The 22,303-nt window shown below is 40.2% G+C and overlaps 2 protein-coding genes across 7 annotated transcripts in view; one reads left to right on the forward strand and one right to left on the reverse strand.

The window, feature by feature from the left end:
• isg20l2 (interferon stimulated exonuclease gene 20-like 2) lies at window positions 1-16,477 on the reverse strand. Of its 3 annotated transcripts, none has more exons than XM_061915426.1 (4): window positions 16,453-16,477; window positions 5,796-6,477; window positions 557-757; window positions 1-479 (listed from the first exon to the last, which is right to left on the reverse strand). In XM_061915426.1, exons 2-4 carry the CDS (start codon window positions 6,384-6,386, stop codon window positions 372-374), a joined length of 900 nt encoding a protein of 299 aa, XP_061771410.1. In that variant the 5' UTR covers window positions 6,387-6,477; window positions 16,453-16,477; the 3' UTR covers window positions 1-371. The 3 variants fall into 3 exon arrangements, with proteins under 3 accessions (XP_061771410.1, XP_061771409.1, XP_061771411.1); XM_061915425.1 differs by lacking the exon at window positions 16,453-16,477 and adding an exon at window positions 11,631-11,743; XM_061915427.1 differs by lacking the exon at window positions 16,453-16,477 and adding an exon at window positions 11,558-11,646.
• The window catches only part of mettl25b (methyltransferase like 25B), a 16,818-nt gene continuing 10,464 nt past the window's right edge, over window positions 15,950-22,303 (forward strand). Inside the window, exons 1-6 of one of the 4 annotated variants that reach the window (XM_061915422.1) lie at window positions 15,950-16,209; window positions 16,312-16,498; window positions 16,560-16,678; window positions 18,916-19,132; window positions 19,212-19,274; window positions 19,341-19,478. In XM_061915422.1, the coding sequence (XP_061771406.1) occupies window positions 16,388-16,498; window positions 16,560-16,678; window positions 18,916-19,132; window positions 19,212-19,274; window positions 19,341-19,478 (648 nt within the window). In that variant the 5' untranslated portion in view covers window positions 15,950-16,209; window positions 16,312-16,387. Of the gene's footprint in view, window positions 16,499-16,559; window positions 16,679-18,915; window positions 19,133-19,211; window positions 19,275-19,340; window positions 19,479-22,303 lie in introns of all 4 variants that reach the window. The other 3 variants (XR_009808779.1, XM_061915424.1, XM_061915423.1) reach the window with 3 other exon arrangements.

Consider the following 22,303-nt stretch of genomic DNA (forward strand, 5'->3'; position numbering starts at 1 on the left):
TGACGAGGGAACACTGCATTCAGTTTTTAATAACATTCCGTTTTTTTTTATTCCAATTACAATTCTCATTATTTTTAGATTGTTAATTATCGCAGCCTCAACAGTTCCTAACAACTGTTTTTCCCCCACACGAGTGAGAACATTAAAAACGCATACAAGACGGGTGCAAATAAACAAGCGGAAGCATCGAGAGCTGTTCATTAAACTTTTGACCTAAATCAAGTCCTTTTTCTTCCCCCAGGTTGTGCGAGGAAACGCTGGCGCCAGATGTTGCTCGAGGTTTACCTGCGCTCAGGTAAGGAAGCATTTGGCCGCCGCGCACGGTGGTAACATTATGACACCTGCACGTGTTCATCGGCTGCCTCTGCTGCTCACGGCTTGCGTGGGGCCAGCTTCAGCTCCCACTCATCCTCCACCGCTTTGTAGAGCTCCATGGTGGCTTGAGCGTCCTCCACCGAGGAGTGGCCCATCCTCCCCATCTGAGGAAAACGTCAACGTCACGTCGGTCATTGCGCTCGTACTTCCGGCGCGTTCGGACAGCGAACCGTCTCCTTACCTGGATGTCGCGGTCAAAAAGGGCCTTGGTGAGCCTCTTCAGGGAGATGATGTCCTTCTCCTGGAAGCCCGCCTTCAGGTTGAGCACCGGACTGCAGGACGTGTCCCTGGTCAGGGCTGCCGGGTGCGAGTATTGAAGGCATTTGAAGTCGTTGTGGATGGCGTGGCCGATCACCACCTTGCCCTCGAGAAGCTTCAGTATCTAACAAACACCAAAAGAGAGATGCGAAATTCAGGAAATCTCTTGCATTCATTTCTATTACCAAATTACAAAATAATTCTTACTGACACATTTGAAATAATTGCGTTTGTGAAAATGCTTTCCTTCCATTTTGCGCATATTTGTATCCTGGTTCTTCTGTTTCACGTGCTATTGTAGTGAATAGATACACAAGTAGGGGTGTAACTGTACGTGTGTTTGTATTGAACCCCTTCGGTACGGGGGTGTACCGAACAAGTTTATAAGCTAAAGTTTTAACAAGGTGCTTTGTTCCTCTGCCTTTTTCTCAGCACCCAGCATTGTCCCACCCACACAACCATCTGATTTGTCACATATATAGCGGTAACAGCCAATCAGCAGTGCATATTCAGAGCGGTAACAGCCAATCAGCAGTGCGTATTCAGAGCGCATGTAGTAAATGCTTCAGCATCGAGCAGATAGGTGTTTAACAGGTGAGCATAAGGCAGCGTACTCTCCCCAAATGGTAATAAACACCACCCAGTCAACTACTAGTAACATCACTATGAACCCGTTGACCTTGTAGAAACTTACAACTGGAGCTCAGCTCGCTCGAAGTTCTGGCTTGAGGTGAAGGCTAATTAGCTTTTAGCGTAACGTTAGCTCATTTTACGGTGTGTGTGTGTGTGTGTGTGTGTGTTTTACGGACAGAAAAGCTTTGAATGGCAGGGTCCCTGCTATCACAAGTTGGTAAAAATATAACATTTACATAATAAAAATCAACTACAGGCTTCCCAAATGCTGTGATATGTGATATGAGTTGACTTGAAACTATTTAATGTTGCACTTTTTATATGTAGAAGAAAAGTTTTGTCATTTTATTTAATCCGAACAACAATTTGAGGCAGTTTAATGTTGATTAACATGGGCAGAATTATTATAGTGTTCCCAATGTTAAAAGAATAAAGCCATTGTTTACAAATTTGGTAAATAAATTACCAAATAATTTATATTTTGTTGTTTTCATACTGTAACGAAAATAAACCGAACCATGACCTCTAAACCGAGGTACAAACCGAACCGAAATTTTTGTGTACTGTTACACCCCTATACACAAGACATTGAAACAATGTTGAGAACGTGTTGAATTAGGTCCAGCCGTTGAGCAATTCAAATTTAACATTGGAACAACATGCTTTTTAACGACAATCAAAAAATGTCTGATTTTGTCCTTGATTTGACCATTTAAATGTTATTTACTGCCAAAATTGTTAAGTTGATTGCAATACAAAAAGTATGTGTGGAGAGGCGGGGCCGGCAGTCCGACGGCGAGGCAGGGCACACCGGAGCCCGCCCCAAGATGGCGGCGAGATGTGGACGGCGAGCAAGCAGAGAGGCGGGGCGAGCAAGCAGAGAGGCGGAGCGCGCCGAGATCGACGCCGCAATTATTACCAGGTGCGTGGAGCGCCCAGCTGGGCACAATTTAATAATCATCTCCAACTGGGTAAAAAGGGCGGCAGCCGGAAACGTCAGGAAGAGAGGCGGAGAGAGAAAACGGAGCCGGCGAAAAGCGGATGCCGAGCGAGAGCGGAAAAGAGCACACGGAAGACGACGACGACGCATGCAGCTGAAAATCTGGAGCGGAGGAGCGAAGAAAGCAGGACGCGGCAAGGCTGAAAAGCAACACGATAGAGACTTATTTATTTGCAAAAATAAAGGAAGTCTAACCTGCTCGCAACAATGTCCTTCCTTGATGGTCTGTGGAACCCGCACAACATGACGAGACTGTTACAGTATGTTTATGTATCGTAAGATTTTATGTTAAAATAAAGCCAAGAATGCCAATTTTTGTGGTGTCATTAATTTTGAAAAGTATCGAAATACGTTTTGATACCACTACATCTCAGATTGTTGGTATCTGGACAACACTACTCTTATCTAACAGGACTACTGCGCCGATTTCATTGTATGCCTTGACAACAATGCGCTGATTTTCTGTTGGCAGCTAACAAGATAAAAATAAACAACAGGGTGGGAGATTTTCAGCTACCGTATTTTTCAGACTATAAGTTGCAGTTTTTTCCATAATTTTGCTGGAGGCGCGACATATACTCCAGAGTGACTTATGTGTGAAATTATTAACACATTACCGTAAAATATCAAACAATATTATTCATCTCATTCGCGGAAGAGACGAAGAAAATGTCAGCAATCGTCACATACACGTCAACCAATAAGAATTCGGCGGGGGAGGGTCATGGCAGAAGTGCATTGTGGGTCATGGAATGCTAACTGCTATATGCTACTGCCGTAGCTATTAAAATGGATCATTTCATCATTGGTGGTAACCTATAAAAACTGAGAAGAGCTGACCAAAAATGGCACCGAAAAGGAAATCATTTACTGCAGATAACAAGCTGGACGTAGTGAAATATGCAGCAGAAAACGACAAGAGGAAGCAAAGCATACCTTTGGATTTGGCAGAGTTGTTTAGAAGCGACATCGAGGACGATTTCATCAGATTAATCGATTAGGAGTGACAGATTGTTTGGTAAACGTATAGCATGTTCTATATGTTATAGTTATTTTAATGACTCTAACCAGTATATGTTACGTCAACATACCAGGCACCTTCTCAGTTGGTTATTCATGCGTCATATAACGTACACTTATTCAACCTGTTGTTCACTATTCTTTATTAATTTTAAATTGCCTTTCAAATGTCTATTCTTGGTGTTGGATTTTATCAAATAAATTTCCCCCAAAAATGCGACTTATACTACAGTGCGACGTATATGTTTTTTCCCTTCTTTATTATGCATTTTCGGCAGGTGCGACGTATACTCCGGAGCGATTTATAATCCGAAAAATACAGTAATTTTGCACCAAATACAGTAATTTTGCACCAAACAGGAAGTCACTGGGCACACATTTTGATTCCGTGTAACTAAACAATAGTTATTTGGGGTGTCTTTGTCCAATATTGATATCAGATATCGACGCGATATCAACAAAAGCATGAGATTATATCAGATTGCATCTAAATTTCTAAGTACCGCACTATCCGGACTTAAGGCACACTTAAAATCCTTTGTTCCCCTCAAAACTAAACAATGGGCCTTATAACCCGGTGTGCCTAATGTACAGAATAATTCTGGTTTTGCTTACCGACCACAAAGCAATTTTATTCGGTATATGGTGTAAAACTATGGAACAAACTGGACTTACAACACAAGCAATGCCAAACTATTAATCAATTTAAACTATTATACAAACATTTAGATGAGGGTCTTTAATTTGACCTGCTGTTGTACTCTGTCTCAAAGTGTTAACATGTGATCAATGTTTCCTTACCATTATTGCTAAGTTGTCTATTACCATTACTGCTATGTTGTCTATTACCATATTAGGTATATTCATTATTCCTACATTGATACAAATTATTGTGACAGTGTAATAATTGTTACCTGTGGTAATGCCACTATGATACAAAATTTGTATTATAGTCTTTGAACAAAGTAACAGTGAAACTTATGTGAATAATCACTAAATGGAGAATTGGGGGTGGGATTAAATACATTATCTTCTTCCCACTCCATTTCAGGCAAAACTGGACAATCATGCATTACCTTTTGCACTATATTAATTATTATTAGTATGTATTTTCAATTTTGTACTTTTTTTATAATAATTGTTTTATGTCATTGCCTGTAATGAATAAATAAATGAAAAAAATTAAATGAAATGGTAAGTGTGACTAGTAGATGGGAGTCAAACGTAAGATACGTGTAGGCTGCACTATGATGGCAATATGACACAAGTAAACAACAGCAAATGTTCCATTGAGAATATAGAACATTACAAAAATCTATCAAAATGTTTTAGTTCAACTTTGGTAAGCTATGAAGCCAGACCGCTTAATGTGCTTCAACATAGGAGTTGGTGTTTTGTTTCGCAATATTGTGCAATAGAAACTTTTTTGGGGATCTGCATAAATCCTGAAAATTGTGCGCTTCCCTTTGTAGTCCGTGCGGTAGTCGATAAGCTGCTTCTTTTTCCTCTATCTTCTTGTTATGGGACATCCATCCTCCGCTGTTGCCATTTCTATTATAAGGTAGTGTAACGTTCTTACTTATATCTGTCAGTAAACTCACCATGAAAGCGCTAAAACATACCGGTGTGGTGAGTTTACATTATTCACCCAAGGAACTTTAGTTATTAAAGAGTTACGGTCCGACGTTTTTTTACGGGACACACTTTGTTTCCGAATGAGGAGATGCTGCTTCGTTATTGATTGAAGTAAAGTCTGAATGTCATTAAAACAGTTAGCTCCATCTTTTGACACTTTTTCCACTCCCGTCCTTGCACGCTACACCGCTACAACAAAGATGACGGGGAGAAGACGCTGCCGAAGGTGAGCCACGTAAATAAGACCGCCCACAAAACGGCGCATCCGGAAGAGACTGGCAGAAAGTGGCTTGAAGATGATCTGTAAAACATAATCTATGTAACATTTTGACCAAAGAACCACCATTACATGTTATGTAGACCACAAGGAAGTCTTTTAAATTTAGGAAAAAAATTATTACTTCTTCATGCACCCTATAATCTGGTGCTCCTTATATGTGAAAAAAGATAAAAAAAATAGACCATTCATCGGCAGTACGCTGTATAGACCGGAAAATACGGTAGTTTTTTTCTTTTTTCTTATATTTATATAGCGCTTTTCTCTAGTGACTCAAAGCACTTTACATAGTGAAACCCAATATCTAAGTTACATTTAAACCAGTGTGGGTGGCACTGGGAGCAGGTGGGTAAAGTGTCCTGCCCAAGGACACAACGGCAGTGACCAGGATGGCGGAAGCGGGAATCGAACCTGCAACCCTCAAGTTGCTGGCACGGCCACTCTACCAACAGAGCTATGCCGCCCCAACACAGTTAACCTATGGTATTTCTTAATTTTATAAAAAACTTTTGGAAAGACTGCTCATATGATTCGTACATGAGTGAAGAACATTTCTGCTGTATGGGTTTAATGACGATATCGAAGTGTTCCTCTCACCTCTTTTCTGGCTTGGTGGAAGGGCGTAGCGTTGACAAGGTCACGGGCTCGGATGCCGCTCCAGCGCGTGCGGTAGTTAGTGATGGCCATGGCGGGCTTGATGAACTTGTCGTACATCACGTCGCCGTCGTAGGACACCACGCTGCAGCGTGCCAGCAGGCTGAGGTGTCCCTTGGCGCCGGCGCCGACCATCTCGCAGTCGATGGCGACGCACTTGCTGGTCGCGCCCGAACAAGGCCGACGGCTCGAGGACGGGTGACATGACGGACGCCCGGCCGATGTGAACTTTTGCTTTGGGAATGTATTATTTTTGTTGGCACCTTTTCTGAAGTGATTATTCTCAATGTGTCTCCTGATCAGTGCTTCTGCCTGTGCGCTTTGTGAAGGCTTCTTGTAGCGAGTTCCCTGGGAATACTCCTGGTTGGGCCTTTGCGTCTCTTGGGACCACCTATTTTGGCGCCTGCCGAACTTGCTCCCATTTTTGACGTTCCGCCATTGCCCTGATTTCCCACGGAACCCGCTTTTCTTTGCTTTTCTTGAAAGCACAGTAGTGTCTTCAGAGAAGGACATGTTCAAGAGAAGGTCGGACATCTTTACAGCGGGTACTGAAGTACGACGTCCCCAGGTGCAATCACAGCTCCTCCGAGTGGTCAAACTTCAGCTGTGTTGCTCCCATAGAGATCTGTAATGCAGCAATGAATGGAGTCTTAGAGTTAAAAACAGGTTAAATGTTTTTTGAGAATTCACATTCAACACGGTGTACTATTCCAAATGCCATATTCCAAAGAGTGGGAATTGTACATTTTGACTTTCCTGTAAACTCATTACAAATCAAACGCTCTGATTTACACCATCAGACCCTACTTTACATGTTTCTCCACACAATGCACCCTTTGAGACGTAGACTTACACAAACTTTAATGATCCACAAGGGAAATTGTTCCACACAGTAGCTCAGTTACAAATGATGGAAAAGATGGAAAGTACAACGCAGGTATAAAATAGACTAAAAGCAATATAAAATATAACATATTTACATAGTTTTTTTTAATATTTCGACATTTTTAGGCCATATCGCGATACATGATATATATCTCGATATTTTGCCTAAGCCTTGAATGAACACTTGATACATATAATCACAGCAGTATGATGATTCTATGTGTCCACATTAAAACGTTCTTCTTTATACTGCATTAATATATGCTCTTTTACACTTTCATGCAGAGAGGGAAATCACAACTAAGTCAAATGACCAAAAGTGTATTTATAAAACAGTTATAAAGCAGTGGCACAAACATTAATGTCACTTCAAAACAGAAAGTGCAAGATTGTCAGAGACATTTTAAAACAAGCTATTAGTGCAATTTTGTGCATGATGTCACTAAGATGATATATCTAAACAACACTAAATTAAAGTGCACTTTTTGTACAGAACGCCACTGCAATAGTTTAAAACAAATAAAGTGCACTTTTGTGCATGATGTCACACAAGATATTTCAATAAGCGTCACATAAAAATTAGCTGCATATCAAATAGCAGGGTCTCCCACACATTCATTTATTTGTGGCGCCCCGCCACAAAAGAATTATGGCCGCCACAAATTAAAACAAAATAATAATAATAAAAAATGTATAATCAAAAAAAACCAAAAAATTATTTTTTTTCCGGCTTTTGACTATCTCGACCGCTCATAAAAGCAATGGGACTATGTCTGTGAATGGAGCTTGTAGTTACATATTATATAAATATGTAAATATTATATGAATATGGATATAAATATGTACATAAAGTGTTGTAATTATATTCCAGCTCCGCGTTCTTCTGGGTCATCGCCGCCGACGCGATGCCCCCCCCCCCCCCCCACACCCCCCACCCGCCGCCCGACCACACCACCACAAATAGATGCCTGACCTTTTGGAAAAATTGAATAGTATATGTCCTACGGTGTTAATGTGGAAATAGTTGAAATAGTCCAAACGGAGATGTTGACATGCAGTTTCAAGCACTCTTCATTCTCTAGCGAGTGACTTTTCAAATGATGCTACAAATTAGCAGTACTGCTACTTTTTGTAGCAACGCTTCCACCGCATAAATGTTCAACATATTCCTGCTTTAAGCCAAACCACCGCCAGACGAGGGAGCTCGTGTAGTTTTTCTTGGGAATTAATTCTTCCTCCATTTGTTACCAGATTTCTACTGATGTTCTCAAAACGTGTTTGCTATTCTTGTTTGGTGATGGTTCACAGTGTGGTTCATATTTGTAACAGTGTTAAAGTTGTTAATACGGCCACTCTCAGCGTGATCTGTATGGCTGTTGACCAAGTATGCATTGAATTCACTTTGTGTGTAAAAGCTGCATTTATTATGTGTCTGGGCACGCTGTTTGTATGGAGGAAAAGAGGACATAACGACAGGTTGTAGAGGACGTTGAAGGCAGTGCCTTTAAAGTAGGGCTGGGCGATATTGCCTTTTTTTAATATTGCGATATTTTTAGGCCATATCACGATATACAATATATATCTCAGTATTTTGCCTTAGCCTTGAATGAACACTTGATGCATATAATCACAGCAGTATGATGATTCTATGTGTCTACATTAAAACATTCTTATTCATACTGCATTCATACATGCTACTTTTAAACTTTCATGCAGAGAAGGAAACCACAACTAAGTCAATTTACCAAAACTGTATTTATTAGTTATTAGCAGGTGAGTTTTCAAACGATGCTACATATTAGCAGTAATGCTACTTCTGGTAGCAACGCTTGTGCCCCATACTTGACAAATTAAAGTTGTCTATCCGACATATTCCCGCTTGAAGCCGAACCACCGCCAGACAATGGGCCCTGTGCGTTTTTTCTTGGGAATTAATTATTCCTTCATTTATCATTTTCGCACCTTCTTTCTCTCGTATTATACCTTGCAAAACTTCGCTAACATCACAGCTAACGTTAGCCACGCTGCTACCTCTCTGCTGGGCAAGGGCGTATACGTATGTGACGTATGACGTGACAGTATGTGACGTGTGTAAGAACGTGCGCTCGCTGTCTGTGAGGAGACACAGGAAAGAGTGGGAAGAGCCTGTAGTATAATGCCCGCAGCTGAAAGCAACTGCGTGAGAACGTATATTCGAATATTACGATATAGTCATTTTCTATATCGACAAACCCGCAATATATCGCGTATATCGATATATCGCCCAGCCCTACTTTAAGGCATGTCCCCAATAATGTTGTCCGGGTGGAAATCGGGAGAATGGTTGCCCCGGGAGATTTTCGGGAGGGGCACTGAAATTTGGGAGTCTCCCGGGAAAATCGGGAGGGTTGGCAAGTATGAGTATTAGCGGTGAATGCGGTGTACAATACAGGCGGGCCAGCTCTAATGTTAATTTGATATTGCTTAAAGGGCCAAATGAAATTACACGGCGGGCTGAATTTGGCCCGCGGGCCAGAGTTTGACACCCATGCTCTAGACTAAATGTATGAATTGAACATTTTTAAAAGTAAATCATAGTTGTAACATTTCTTGTTCTGACAGCAACTTGAAAGGCCTACTGAAACCCACTAACACAGACCGCGCAGTCTGATAGTTTATATATCAATGATGAAATATTAACATTGCAACAGATGCCAATACGGCCGGTTTAGTTTACTAAATTACAATTTTAAATTTCCCGCGGAGTGTCAGGTTGAAAACGTTGCGGAATGATGACGCGTGTTTGTGACATTGGTTGGAGGGGACATTTTAGCCCAGCATCACTTACGGCTAAATGTCGTCTCTTTTCATCGCGCAATTACACAGTATTTTGGACATCTGTGTTGCTGAATCTTTTGCTATTTGTTCAATTAATAATGGAGACGTCAAAGAAGAATGCTGTTGGTGGAAAGCGGTGGATTGCAGCTGCCTTTAGCAACCGAAACACAGGCGGTGTTTCTTTGTTTGTTGTGAAGCTTTAACACATAGTGGTCGAGCGAAAATGTTTCTCTACGTCAACCAGCAAGTTGATTACGCGACCTCATCCTGCAGCTCAAAAAGGCAGCTGTGATCTTGGCTCCTCGGCTTCTCTCAGAGACACTGGCATTCACCGCAGCCCTCTGACTTTCAGGTATGACTTTATAATCCCACTAAAACACTATTAACACAATAAGCAGATAAAGGATTTTCCAGAATTATCCAAGTAAATGTGTCTAATTAAATCTGAAACGCTCCCACTGCTGCCGCCTGGAGCCGTCGCCTTTTCTTTTCATTTTTTTTTTTAGTGCTTCACTCTAACTTTCCTCATCCACGAATCTTTCATCCTCACTCAAATTAATTGGGAAAACGTCGCTTTCTCGATCCGAATTGCTCTTACTGCTGGTGGCTCACATTATAAACAATGTGAGGATGTGAGGAGCCCTCACACCGGTGACGTCACGCGCACATCGTCTGCTACTTCCGGTACAGGCAAGGCTTTTTTACCAGCGACCAAAAGTTGCGAACTTTATCGTCGATGTTCTCTACAGCATATATATGGCGATATCGCAAAATGATCAAGTACGACACATAGAATGAACCTGCTATCCCCGTTTGAATAAGAAAATCTCATTTCAGTAGGCCTTTTAATAACTGCTTAATAAATACAATTTTGGTCAAATTACTTAGTTATGATTTCCTTCTCTGCATGAAAGTTTAAAAGTAGGATATATTAATGCAGTATGAAGAATGTTTTAATGTAGACACATAGAATAATCATACTGCTGTGATTATATGTATCAAGTGTTCATTCAAGGCTAAGGCAAAATATCAAGATATATATTGTGTATCGCGATATGGCCTAAAAATATATCGAGATATTCAAAAAGGCCATATCGCCCCGCCCTAGTTGTAACATTTCTTCTTTTGACAGCAACTTCAACGGTTTGATGCAAACAGACATGCCTTTTCCATCCATCCATCCATCATCTTCCGCTTATCCGAGGTCGGGTCACGGGGGCAGCAGCCTAAGCAGGGAAGCCCAGACTTCCCTGTCACCAGCCACTTCGTCTAGCTCTTCCCGGGGGATCCCGAGGCGTTCCCAGGCCAGCCGAGAGACATAGTCTTCCCAACGTGTCCTGGGTCTTCCCGGTGGCCTCCTACCGGCTGGACGTGCCCTAAACACCTCCCTAGGTAGGCGTTCGGGTTGGATCCTGACCAGATGCCCGCGCCACCTCATCCGCCTCCTCTAGATGTGGAGGAGCAGCGGCTTTACTTTGAGTTCCTCCCGGATGGCAGAGCTTCTCACCCTATCTCTAAGGGAGAGCCCCGCCACACGGCGGAGGAAACTCATTTCGGCCGCTTGTACCCCTGAGCTTATCCTTTCGGTCATGACGTGCCTTTTCCCAGGCTATCAATCTAATGAATGCTGTGAAACAACCCTGGATCTTATCTGTTGTGGTGAATTTAACTAACTCGTGATGACGTCATCATATTTTTTTGCTTAGCTCTATTCACCACTGCACTATTTTCAATAGCCTTGCACACATTACCTATAGAGCTACTTATTTGTATTTTTGTTTACAGTTAATATTAATGTTTAACACTGAACAAGAGAGCACAGCCCTACCAAGTCAAATAAATTGCGGGATAAACAATTTTAGCCCAAAAAAATAAAAAAATAAAAAGATTTGGACGTCAACAAGCGGCATGTGTTAGCTAGCTTAGGCTAATACTAACAATTTAGTATTACCGTATAACACTGATGTATACGACAATACCTTAGTAACTAACACGGTATTAACCTTTTTTTTAGATGGCTTAGAATGTCAATATCGACACATTTCCTTTAGTTCGTCGAGTGAAGACAAAACAAACCTGCAACACGATGCGGACCACCGATGAAGCCGCGCACAGTCTCTACGAACATCCGCTTCCGGTAAGCGATTTGCCGTTTGTGAACGAACGTAGTCATTTGAACGGTTGTTTTAAGTGAAGGATGAGAACCGATCGTTTGAGGCTTTTTTTAAATTAATAAATCTAACAAAATATTACACAATAATATAATTGCAAAACCAAAACCCAGCAACATTCCATCCATCCATCCATTTCCTGCCGCTTATTCCCGTTCGGGGTCGCGGGGGGCGCTGGCGCCTATCTCAGCTACAATCGGGCGGAAGGCGGGTTACACCCTGGACAAGTCGCCACCTCATCGCAGGGCCAACACAGATAGACAGACAACATTCACACTCACATTCACACACTAGGGCCAATTTAGTGTTGCCAATCAACCTATCCCCAGGTGCATGTCTTTGGAAGTGGGAGGAAGCCGGAGTACCCGGAGCGAACCCACGCATTCACGGGGAGGACATGCAAACTCCACACAGAAAGATCCCGAGCCTGGATTTGAACCCAGGACTGCAGGACCTTCGTATTGTGAGGCAGACGCACTAACCCCTCTCCCACCGTGAAACCCAGCAACATTCAGAATAGCAATCAACGGAGCAATTCAATTAAAGTTTATTTATACAAACCCTGTTTCCATAAATTGGGCAATTGTGTTAGACGTAAATATAAACAGAATACAATGATTTGCAAATCATTTTCAACCCATATTCAGTTGAATGCGCCACAAAGACAAGATATTTGATGTTCAAACTCACAAACTTTTTTTATTTTTATTTTTGCAAATAATAATAACTTAGAATTTCATGGCTTCAACAAGTGCCAAAGTAGTTGGGAAAGGGCATGTTCACCACTGTGTCACATCACCTTTTCTTTTAACAACACTAAATAAATGTTTGGGACTTGAGGAAACTAATTGTTGAAGCTTTGAAAGTGGAATTCTTTCCCATTCCTGTTTTATGTAGAGCTTCAGTCGTTCAACAGTCCGGGGTCTCCGCTGTCGTATTTTACGCTTCATCATATGCCACACATTTTCGATGGGAGACAGGTCTGGACTGCAGGCGGGCCAGGAAAGTACCCGCACTCTTTTTTTACAAAGCCACGCTGTTGTAACACGTGCTGAATGTGGCTTGGCATTGTCTTGCTGAAATAAGCAGGAGCGTCCATGAAAAAGACGGTGTTTAGATGGCAGCATATGTTGTTCCAAAATCTGTATGTACCTTTCAGCATCAATGGTGCCTTCACAGATGTGTAAGTTACCCATGCCTTGGGCACTAATGCACCCCCATACCATCACAGATGCTGGCTTTTGAACTTTGCGTCAATAACAGTCTGGATGGTTCGCTTCCCCTTTGGTCCGGATAACACAATGTCAAATATTTCCAAAAACAATTTGAAATGTGCACTCGTCAGACCACAGAACACTTTTCCACTTTGCATCAGTCCATCTTAGATGATCTCAGGCCCAGAGAAGCCGGCGGCGTTTCTGGATGTCGTTAATAGATGTATTTTGCTTTGCATAGTAGAGGTTTAACTTGCACTTACAGATGTAGCGACAAACTGTATTTAGTGACAGTGGTTTTCTGAAGTGTTCCTGAGCCCATGTGGTGATATCCTTTGGAGATTGATGTCGGTTTTTGATACAGTGCCGTCTGAGGGATCGAAGGTCACGGTCATTCAATGTCGCTTACGTGGAGTGATTTCTCCAGATTCTCTGAGCCTTTTGATGATATTATTGACCGTAGATGTTGAAATCCCTAAATTTCTTGCAATTTTACTTTGAGAAATGTTGTTCTTAAACTGTTTGACTATTTGCTCAGGCAGTTGTGGACAAAGGGGTGTACCTCGCCCCATCCTTTCTTGTGAAAGACTGAGCATTTGGGAAGCTGTTTTTTATACCCAATCATGGCACCCACCTGTTCCCAATTAGACTGCACACCTGTTGGATGTTCCAAATAAGTGTTTGATGAGCATTCCTCAACATTATCAGTATTTATTGCCACTTTTCCAAACTTCTTTGTCACATGTTGCTGTCATCAAATTCTAAATTTAATGATTATTTGCAAAAAAAAACAAATGTTTATCAGTTTGAACATCAAACTTTTTGTTTGTCTTTGTAACATATTCAACTGAATATATGGGTTGAAAATGATTTGTATTCCGTTTATATTTACATCTAACACAATTTCCCAACTCATATGTAAACGGGGTTTGCATAGGCGTAAATCACAAGTGTCTCAAAGGGCTGCCCAAGCCACAACGACATCCTCGGTTCAGATCCCACATCAGGGCAATGAAAAAGTCAACCCAGTGGGATGACAATGAGAAACCTTGGAGAGGACCCCAGATGTGGGTGACCCGCGTAGTCCGGGGTCACATTGTTATGGGAGAGGCACTGCATCCTGTCAGTAAGATAAGAGTTAAACCAAGACGAGGCTATTTTGACATACCACTACTTGTTTTGACACGCTCTAATAAAATATTATGATCGATGGAAGAGGGGTTAGTGCATCTGCCTCACAATACGAAGGTCTTGAGTAGTCCTGGGTTCAATCCCCGGCTTGGGATCTTTCTGTGTGGAGTTTGCATGTTCTCCCCATGACTACGTGGGTTCCCTCCGGGTACTCCGGCTTCCTCCCACCTCCAAAGACATGCACCTGGGGATTGGTTGATTGGCTACACTAAATTGGCCCTATTGTGTGAATGTTGTCTGTCTATCTGTGTTGGCCCTGCGATGAGATGGCGACTTGTCCAGGGTGTACCCTGCTTTCCGTCTGAATGCAGCTGAGATAGGTTGTAGTGACTCCCGTGAACCACAAAAGGGACAAGCGGTAGAAAATAGATGAATGGGCAATTCCAAAAACCAAAACCCAGCAACATTCAGAATAGCAATTGAGAGGACACACAAACATGACACAAAACAATCCGAAAGTTCCATCCATCCTATGAAGGATAAAACATTCTATAAAGGAAGGATTAAACACTGAATATCAATATCAATGTCACACCCCTTTTCGATCGACATATTTTACAATCAAGTGAAACGCAACAAAAATGCTACAAACAGTGAAATAGGAACGCGAAGGATAAACAATAAACCCACCTACAGCCTGATATTGTCAGGACTGATTTGGTGGATTTAAAGATTCCTTTTTTTTTTTTTTATAAATGAAATTTCAAATGGGTATTTGGTGGTTAGATTTTGAAATGTATTGCATCGGGAAGAGCCAGATAAGGTGGTTCGGGCATCTGGTCAGGATGCCACCCGAACGCCTCCCTAGGAAGGTGTTTAGGGCACGTCCGACTGGTAAGAGGCCATGGGGGAAGATCCAGGACACGTTGGGAAGACTATGTCTCCCGGCTGGCCTGGGAACGCCTCGAGATCCCCCGGGAAGAGCTGGATGAAGTGGCTGGGGAGAGGGAAGTCTGGGATTCCCTGCTTAGGCTGCTGCCCCTTCGACCTGACCTCGAATAAGCGGAAGAAGATGGATGGATGGATGTATTTTGTTTGGATGCATTGCAAACATCAGTATTAAAGGACAACTTTTAAAAATTGTGTATATCAGTGGGGGGGTTAAACTATGGAATACTCTTTACAATGAGATAAAAGACTGTAAAAATACATTCACATTTTGTTTATATATATGTATATATTTTTTCTTTTTCTTTTTTTAAATTCTATTTTAGTTATTTTGAATTTACAACCCCGTGGCGCTGTTTTATTTTCTACTGTTTTTGTACTTATTCGTAATATTGTTTCTCGTCTATTTGTTTGTAAATGTTGAAATTTATAATTAAAAGTTTAAAAATAGATAAATAAAATAAAAAATTGAAAACAATAAAAAATTAAAAACAACACAATTATTGCTATTTTTTCAGAATACAGTTTTTTTCCCATTTAGTTTAATATTTATCTAAATTTAGATTATTCTGGCTAACATCGCTTTCTTATAACTGCTAACATTGACTATTTCCTCGGATAAATATTACTATAACAACAAGCAAGGTTATCGAACAGCTCTTTCAAAGTAAAGGCTCCTAAATAACCGGCTCTATTAAAAGAGCCGTAATCTCGTCTACTTTCGGGTTATGATCCCTTCAGTAGAAAGCGGCTCAGTATTTTTTTATATTGGAAATATAAACGATTTTGATTAGTCTGGTCCACATCGCTGTATTATAACTGCGAAAATTGACTGTTTCCTCGAATAAATACAACTATAATAACGAGCCTGGTTTTCGAACGGCTCTTTCAAAGTAAAGGCGGCTCCCTTTAAAAGAGCCGTAATCCCATCTACTACCGGGTTATGATGCCTTCAATATAAAACAGCTCGGGATTTTAATATAAAATTGTACATATAAGCGATTTAAAAAAATAATCTAAGCATTAGACACACACTGACTATGGAATTTCAAAATTACATACATATATTTTCAATATTGATGATTTAAGCGCGATATGGTATTGCAACGAGGAGTTGGACGTTCACATTTACAATGAGGACCTGAACGCACCAGGGTTCTAGCAACGACTAAAAACACCAACATACTCATTGTGAGTTTCATCATTATGCTTAAATATCGAATGTGACTTTTCAGAAATGTGCCCGAATATTATACGAGATTCGTGGATTAATTTATTTGAATTTTTTTTTAGTATATGCGTAGGTGAGACGAGAAGCATTGCCCTCCGTGTTAGCATTAGCTACCTTAGTTAGTTTTACCATGACAACATGGGAGAAAAACCAGGACAAAGTCTTTCTTCTGACGAGCAAAAATATCTGGCCCAAAGACTCACCGCCTTTCTGCACCAGTACAGGTTCTTATCGGAGTCATATGTGATTGTGAGTAACGCACAATGACTACACACCGGTCCCCCCCCTAATGGCTACAATGGTCCAACAGGAGTTCTTCACTGAGGATTTGTGGCAGCAGTTACCTGTCAGCTGGCAGTCTGTCCTGCAGCACCTGTCCTACCCTCAGACTGCAGACCTGCTGCTGGACGCCGACTATCAACCCAGGAGGTAAAGCTAGATTGTTACAAAGTACAGAACCCCAAAACCAGTGAAGTTGGCACGTTGTGTAAATGGTAAATAAAAAACGAATACAATGACTTGCAAATCCCTTTCAACCTATATTCAATTGAATAGACTGCAAAGACAAGATACTTAACGTTCGAACTGGAAAACGTTGTTGTTTTTTGCAAATATTAGCTCATACGGACTTTGATGCCCTGCAACATGTTTCAAAAAAGCTGGCACAAGTAAATGATAAATAAATAAATATTTATTTAAAGTGGCATAAAAGACTGAGAAAGTTGAGGAATGCTTGTCAAACACTTATTTGGAACATCCAACAGGTGGACAATCTAACAGGTGGGTGCCATGATTGGGTTTAAAAGCAGCTTCCATGAAATGCTCAGCCATTCGCAAACAGGGATGGGGCGAGGGTCACCACTTTGTGAGCAAATTGTCCAACAGTTTAAGAACAACATTCTCAACCATCTGTTGCAAGGAATTTAGGGATTTCTCCATCTACGGTCTGTAATGTCATCAAAAGATTCAGAGAATCTGGAGAAATCACTGCACGTAAGCGATGGTATTACAGACCTTCGATCCCTCAAGCTGTACTGCATCAAAAAAGCGACATCAGTCTGTAAAGGATATCCCCACATTGGTTTTGTTCATGATCAATAGCGCTTTTTCTATTGGTATTTGTATTGCTCCAGTTTTAGTTTAAAAATGATCATTGTCATTACTATATTATTATTTATTTTGCTAACTGCTTATTTGCTATCAATTTTACAATAATATTTGTACATATTGTATGTGCTGGTGTTGTTCTATTGTTGTTGTTGTTATTATTGTATTTGCTGTTGTTGTTTTTGTCTCTCTGTCTAATCCCTGTTCTTATCCCCACAATTTCCCCCTCTGTCTTCCTTTTTTTTTCTCTTTCTATCCCCTCCTGCTCCGGCCCGGCTGCACCAAATGATAATATAAATACATTTAATAAAGTCAAATTCAAATAAGGCAACAAAAGAAGTATCCTACACTTCTCTTTTGTAAAGTAAATCTGAACAGCCGATATGGGCATCTACATGAACTATATGATTTGCCTGAGAAGCTGGACAGGACAAAACATTTTTTAAAATAAAATAAATAAATAAATACATTAAAAAAAAAAAAAAAAGGATATCCCCACATGGGCTCAGGTACACTTCAGAAAACCACTGTCAGTAACTACAGTTTGTCGCTACATCTGTAAGTCCAAATTAAAACTCTACTATGTAAAGCCAACTTCATTTATCAACAACACCCAGAAATGCCGCTGGCGTCGCTGGGCTCAAGCCCCTTTAAGATGGACTGACGCAAAGTGGAAAACTGTTCTGTGGTCTGATGACTCCACATTTCAAATTGTTTTTGGAAACTGTGGGTGTTGTGTTCTCCGGACCAAAGAGGAAAAGAACCATCCGGATTGTTATAGGCGCAAAGTTCAAAAGCCAGCATCTGTGATGGTATGGGGGTGTATTAGTGCCCAAGGCATGGGTAACTTACACATCTTTGAAGGTACTATTAATGCTGAAAAGTACATACAGGTTTTGGAGCAACATATGTTGCCATCCAAGCAACGTTATCATATCTGATTATTTCAGCAAGACAATGCCGAGTTGAGCTGTTTTAAAACAGTGTGGTTTTATAGTAAAAGAGTGCAGGTTCTAGACTGGCCTTCCTGTAGTCCAGACCTGTCTCCCATTGAAAATGTGTAGTGCATTATGAAGCCTAAAATAGCGCAACGGAGACCCCGGACTGTAAGAACAACTTCAGCTGTACATCAAGCAAGAATGGGAAAGAATTCCACCTGAAAAGCTTCAAAAATTGGTCTACTCAGTTCCTAAACCGTTACTGAGCCTTGTTAAAAGGAAAGGTCATGTAACACAGTTGTAAAAATGCAGCTGTGCCAAGATGCTGCCGTTAATGACTATTTGCCCCAAAAAATTACCTTTCTCAGTCTATTCAATTGAATATAAGTTGAAAAGGATTTGCAAATTATTGTAATCTGTTTTTATTGACAAATTACACAACGTGGTTTTGGGTTTTTTAGATTGTTACAAAGTACCTTAACCAGATGTTTACATGCCCACGTCGACCGTGAAATCCCTCTGACACGACGTGATGCGTTAGGAAACAGTTGCCGCGGTCAAAATGAGAACTGTGAAGTGAAATTAGGTAAACATGAAGGAATGTTGTCGCGCTCTCTCCAGGTATCCGTGCGTGTGGCCGCTGTCCCTACTGGCTTTCCGGGCCTCAGCCCACGCGCTCACCTTCCCCAGACACTCCTGGCGGGGTGCGGGCGGCACGGACGCGTCAGCCAAGCCCCAAGAGTTCCGCGACAATCCGCACCAGAGCTCCCTGCTGGCCCACATCTTCCGCAAGCACGTCAAGCCCAAGAAGCAGCACGAGATCCGCAAGCTGGGCGCGGTACTGAAAAGCCCTCTGTCCGCACCCACTGACCCACAAAAAGCTTTATGTGAATGTTTGTCTGTGCTTGAATCCTCAGTTGGTGGAGCAACTCTGCGAGCAGACCGGGTGCAAGCGAGTGGTGGACGTAGGCTCCGGACAGGTACCACGCAACATTCATCTTGTCAGTCTTCCTTGGAAGCCAAACACTGATGGGCAGTAACGACAGGGCCATTTGACTCGCTTCCTGTCATACGGGTGCGGTTTGTCCGTGACCGCCATCGAGGCTGATCCCACCTTGGTTGCCACGGCGACCAAGTTTGACGGAGAGCTACTACTGGCGTTGAAGAAGGAAGAACAGAAACGGGTAAGTGATTGTTCAAGTCTTGTTTCCAACATGATTTTAGAGGTGGCTATCTTTTACACTCTTTATGAGAGACAAGAAAACACGTCCTTTTTATTTCTTTTTATTTTAAAATGATAAAAAAATTGTTTGGAAGGTGAGGCTAATGGAAATCACCGTTGTAGCCTTCAAAACCCTCAAAATCAACTTTAAAACCCTCCATCAACGTTTTGTATACACAGTGGAAGTATATATATAATGTGGTAACAGACACTTTCATAACAATATGTAATATGTACAATATACACACTGCAAGTATATATATAATTTAGTCACAGACACCTTCATAATAATATGTAATATGTACAATATACACACTGCAAGTATATATATAATGTAGTCACAGACACCTTCATAATAATATGTAATATGTACAATATACACACTGCAAGTATATATATAATGTAGTAACAAACACCTTCATAACAATATGTAATATGTTCAATATACACACTGCAAGTATATATATATAATATAGGAACAGACACCTTTAATAACAATTTGTAATAGGTTTTATATGCAAACTGCAAATATATATATAATGTAGTAGCAGACACCTTCATAACAATGTGTAATATGTACAATATACACACTGCAAGTATATATACTGTATAATGTAGTAACAGACACCTTCATAATATGTAATACGGTATGTACAATATACACACTGCAAGTATATATATGATGTAGTAACAGACACCTTCATAACAATATGTAATAGGTTCTATATGCAAACTGCAAGTATATATATAATGTAGTAGCAGAAAACCTTCATAACAATATGTAATATGTACAATATACTTACTGCAAGTATATATACTGTATAATGTAGTAACAGACACCTTCATAACAATATGTAATATGTACAATATATTTACTGCAAATATATATACTGTATAATGTAGTAACATACACCTTCATAACAATATGTAATATGTTTTATATGCAAACTGCAAGTATATATATAATATAGTAACAGACACCTTCATAACAATATGTAATATGTACAATATACACACTGCAAATACAGTATATATATACTGTATAATGTAGTAACAGACACCTTCATAATATGTAATACGGTATGTACAATATACACACTGCAAGTATATATATAATGTAGTAACAGACACCTTCATAACAATATGTAATATGTACAATATATTTACTGCAAATATATATACTGTATAATGTAGTAACATACACCTTCATAACAATATGTAATATGTTTTATATGCAAACCGCAAGTATATATATAATGTAGTAGCAGACACCTTCATAACAATATGTAATATGTACAATATACACACTGCATATATATATATATATATGATGTAGTAACAGACACCTTCATAACAATATGTAATATGTACAATATACTTACTGCAAGTATATATACTGTATAATGTAGTAACAGACACCTTCATAACAATATGTAATATGTTTTATATGCAAACTGCAAGTATATATATAATATAGTAACTGACACCTTCATAACAACTTGTAATATGTACAATATACACACTGCAAGTATATATACTGTATAATGTAATAACAGACACCTTCACAATAATATATACAATATACACACTTCAAATATATATATGATGTAGTAACAGACACCTTCATAACAATATGTAATATGTTTTATATACACACTGCAAGTATAGATTCTGTATAATGTAGTAACAGACACCTTCATAATAATATGTAATATGTACACTACACACACTGCAAGTATATGTGTAATGTAGTAACCGACACCTTCATAGCAATATGTAATATGTACAATATACACACTGCAAGTATATTTATAATGTATAAAAAACATCTTCATAACAATATGTAATATGTACAATACACACACTGCAAGTATATACAGTGTTAGCCTTAACGCACTTTTTGTGTCTTTTTACACATTGAAATCAGAGAGGACGTGCATTTCCGAAAGTCTGCGCGTACCCGTTACATAGAGTTTTTTCATTTCTTTTTACCGACCCTGCCTTCTGCGGGTCAAAACTCCAGTTCGCATGATTTATTTTTATTTTTTTAATTGATTATCGCTTTCCGCCGCTGTTTTGTTTTGTTTATTGTGACGGTGCGCTCTTTTTAACGTCGTCACTTGAGGACCGGCACGTCCCTCTGTCTTTCTCTCTCTGGCCAGGAAGGCGAGGACGCACGTGTCAAATGTCGTGACTTGGATAAGAAAAGTGGCTCAAATTTCCGTCCCTCATTTTTTGTTTATTTATTGGTCGTCTTCAAAGTAATGAACTTTCCGGTACAATTAATAAAAGTCCCTTTTGCTGGTGCTGCTCCCCCAACAAACCACTGCAAAGTACAGGGCACTGGCCCCAACAATGGATTTTTTTTTTTTTTTTTTCCTAAAATTGTGTGGGTGCGCCGTATATACCAGTGTGCTCTATAGTCCGGAAAATACGGTATGGATAACGCGGTGATGTCATCGGTGCAAAAAACATCACAGATTTTGCAAAATTCCAAACGACTCTGGAGGAAGTATGAAGGAAGTTTTCTAAATATCTCCGAAATGCCTTCATGGTTTGTTTTCTAATTTTCTGGACCTATGCAGATCCCAAATACACAAAAAAAAGAACAAATAGGTAAAAAAAAAAGAAGTTAGTTTTGGTTAACAGGACCCTTGTAAAGGCCTACTGAAACCCACTACTACCGACCATGCAGTCTGATAGTTTATATATCAATGATGAAATATTAACATTGCAACACATGCCAATACGGCCGGTTTTGTTTACTAAATTGCAATTTAAAATTTC

This window comes from Nerophis ophidion, linkage group LG11 (genome assembly GCF_033978795.1).
Source record: "Nerophis ophidion isolate RoL-2023_Sa linkage group LG11, RoL_Noph_v1.0, whole genome shotgun sequence".
Taxonomy (NCBI): domain Eukaryota; kingdom Metazoa; phylum Chordata; class Actinopteri; order Syngnathiformes; family Syngnathidae; genus Nerophis; species Nerophis ophidion.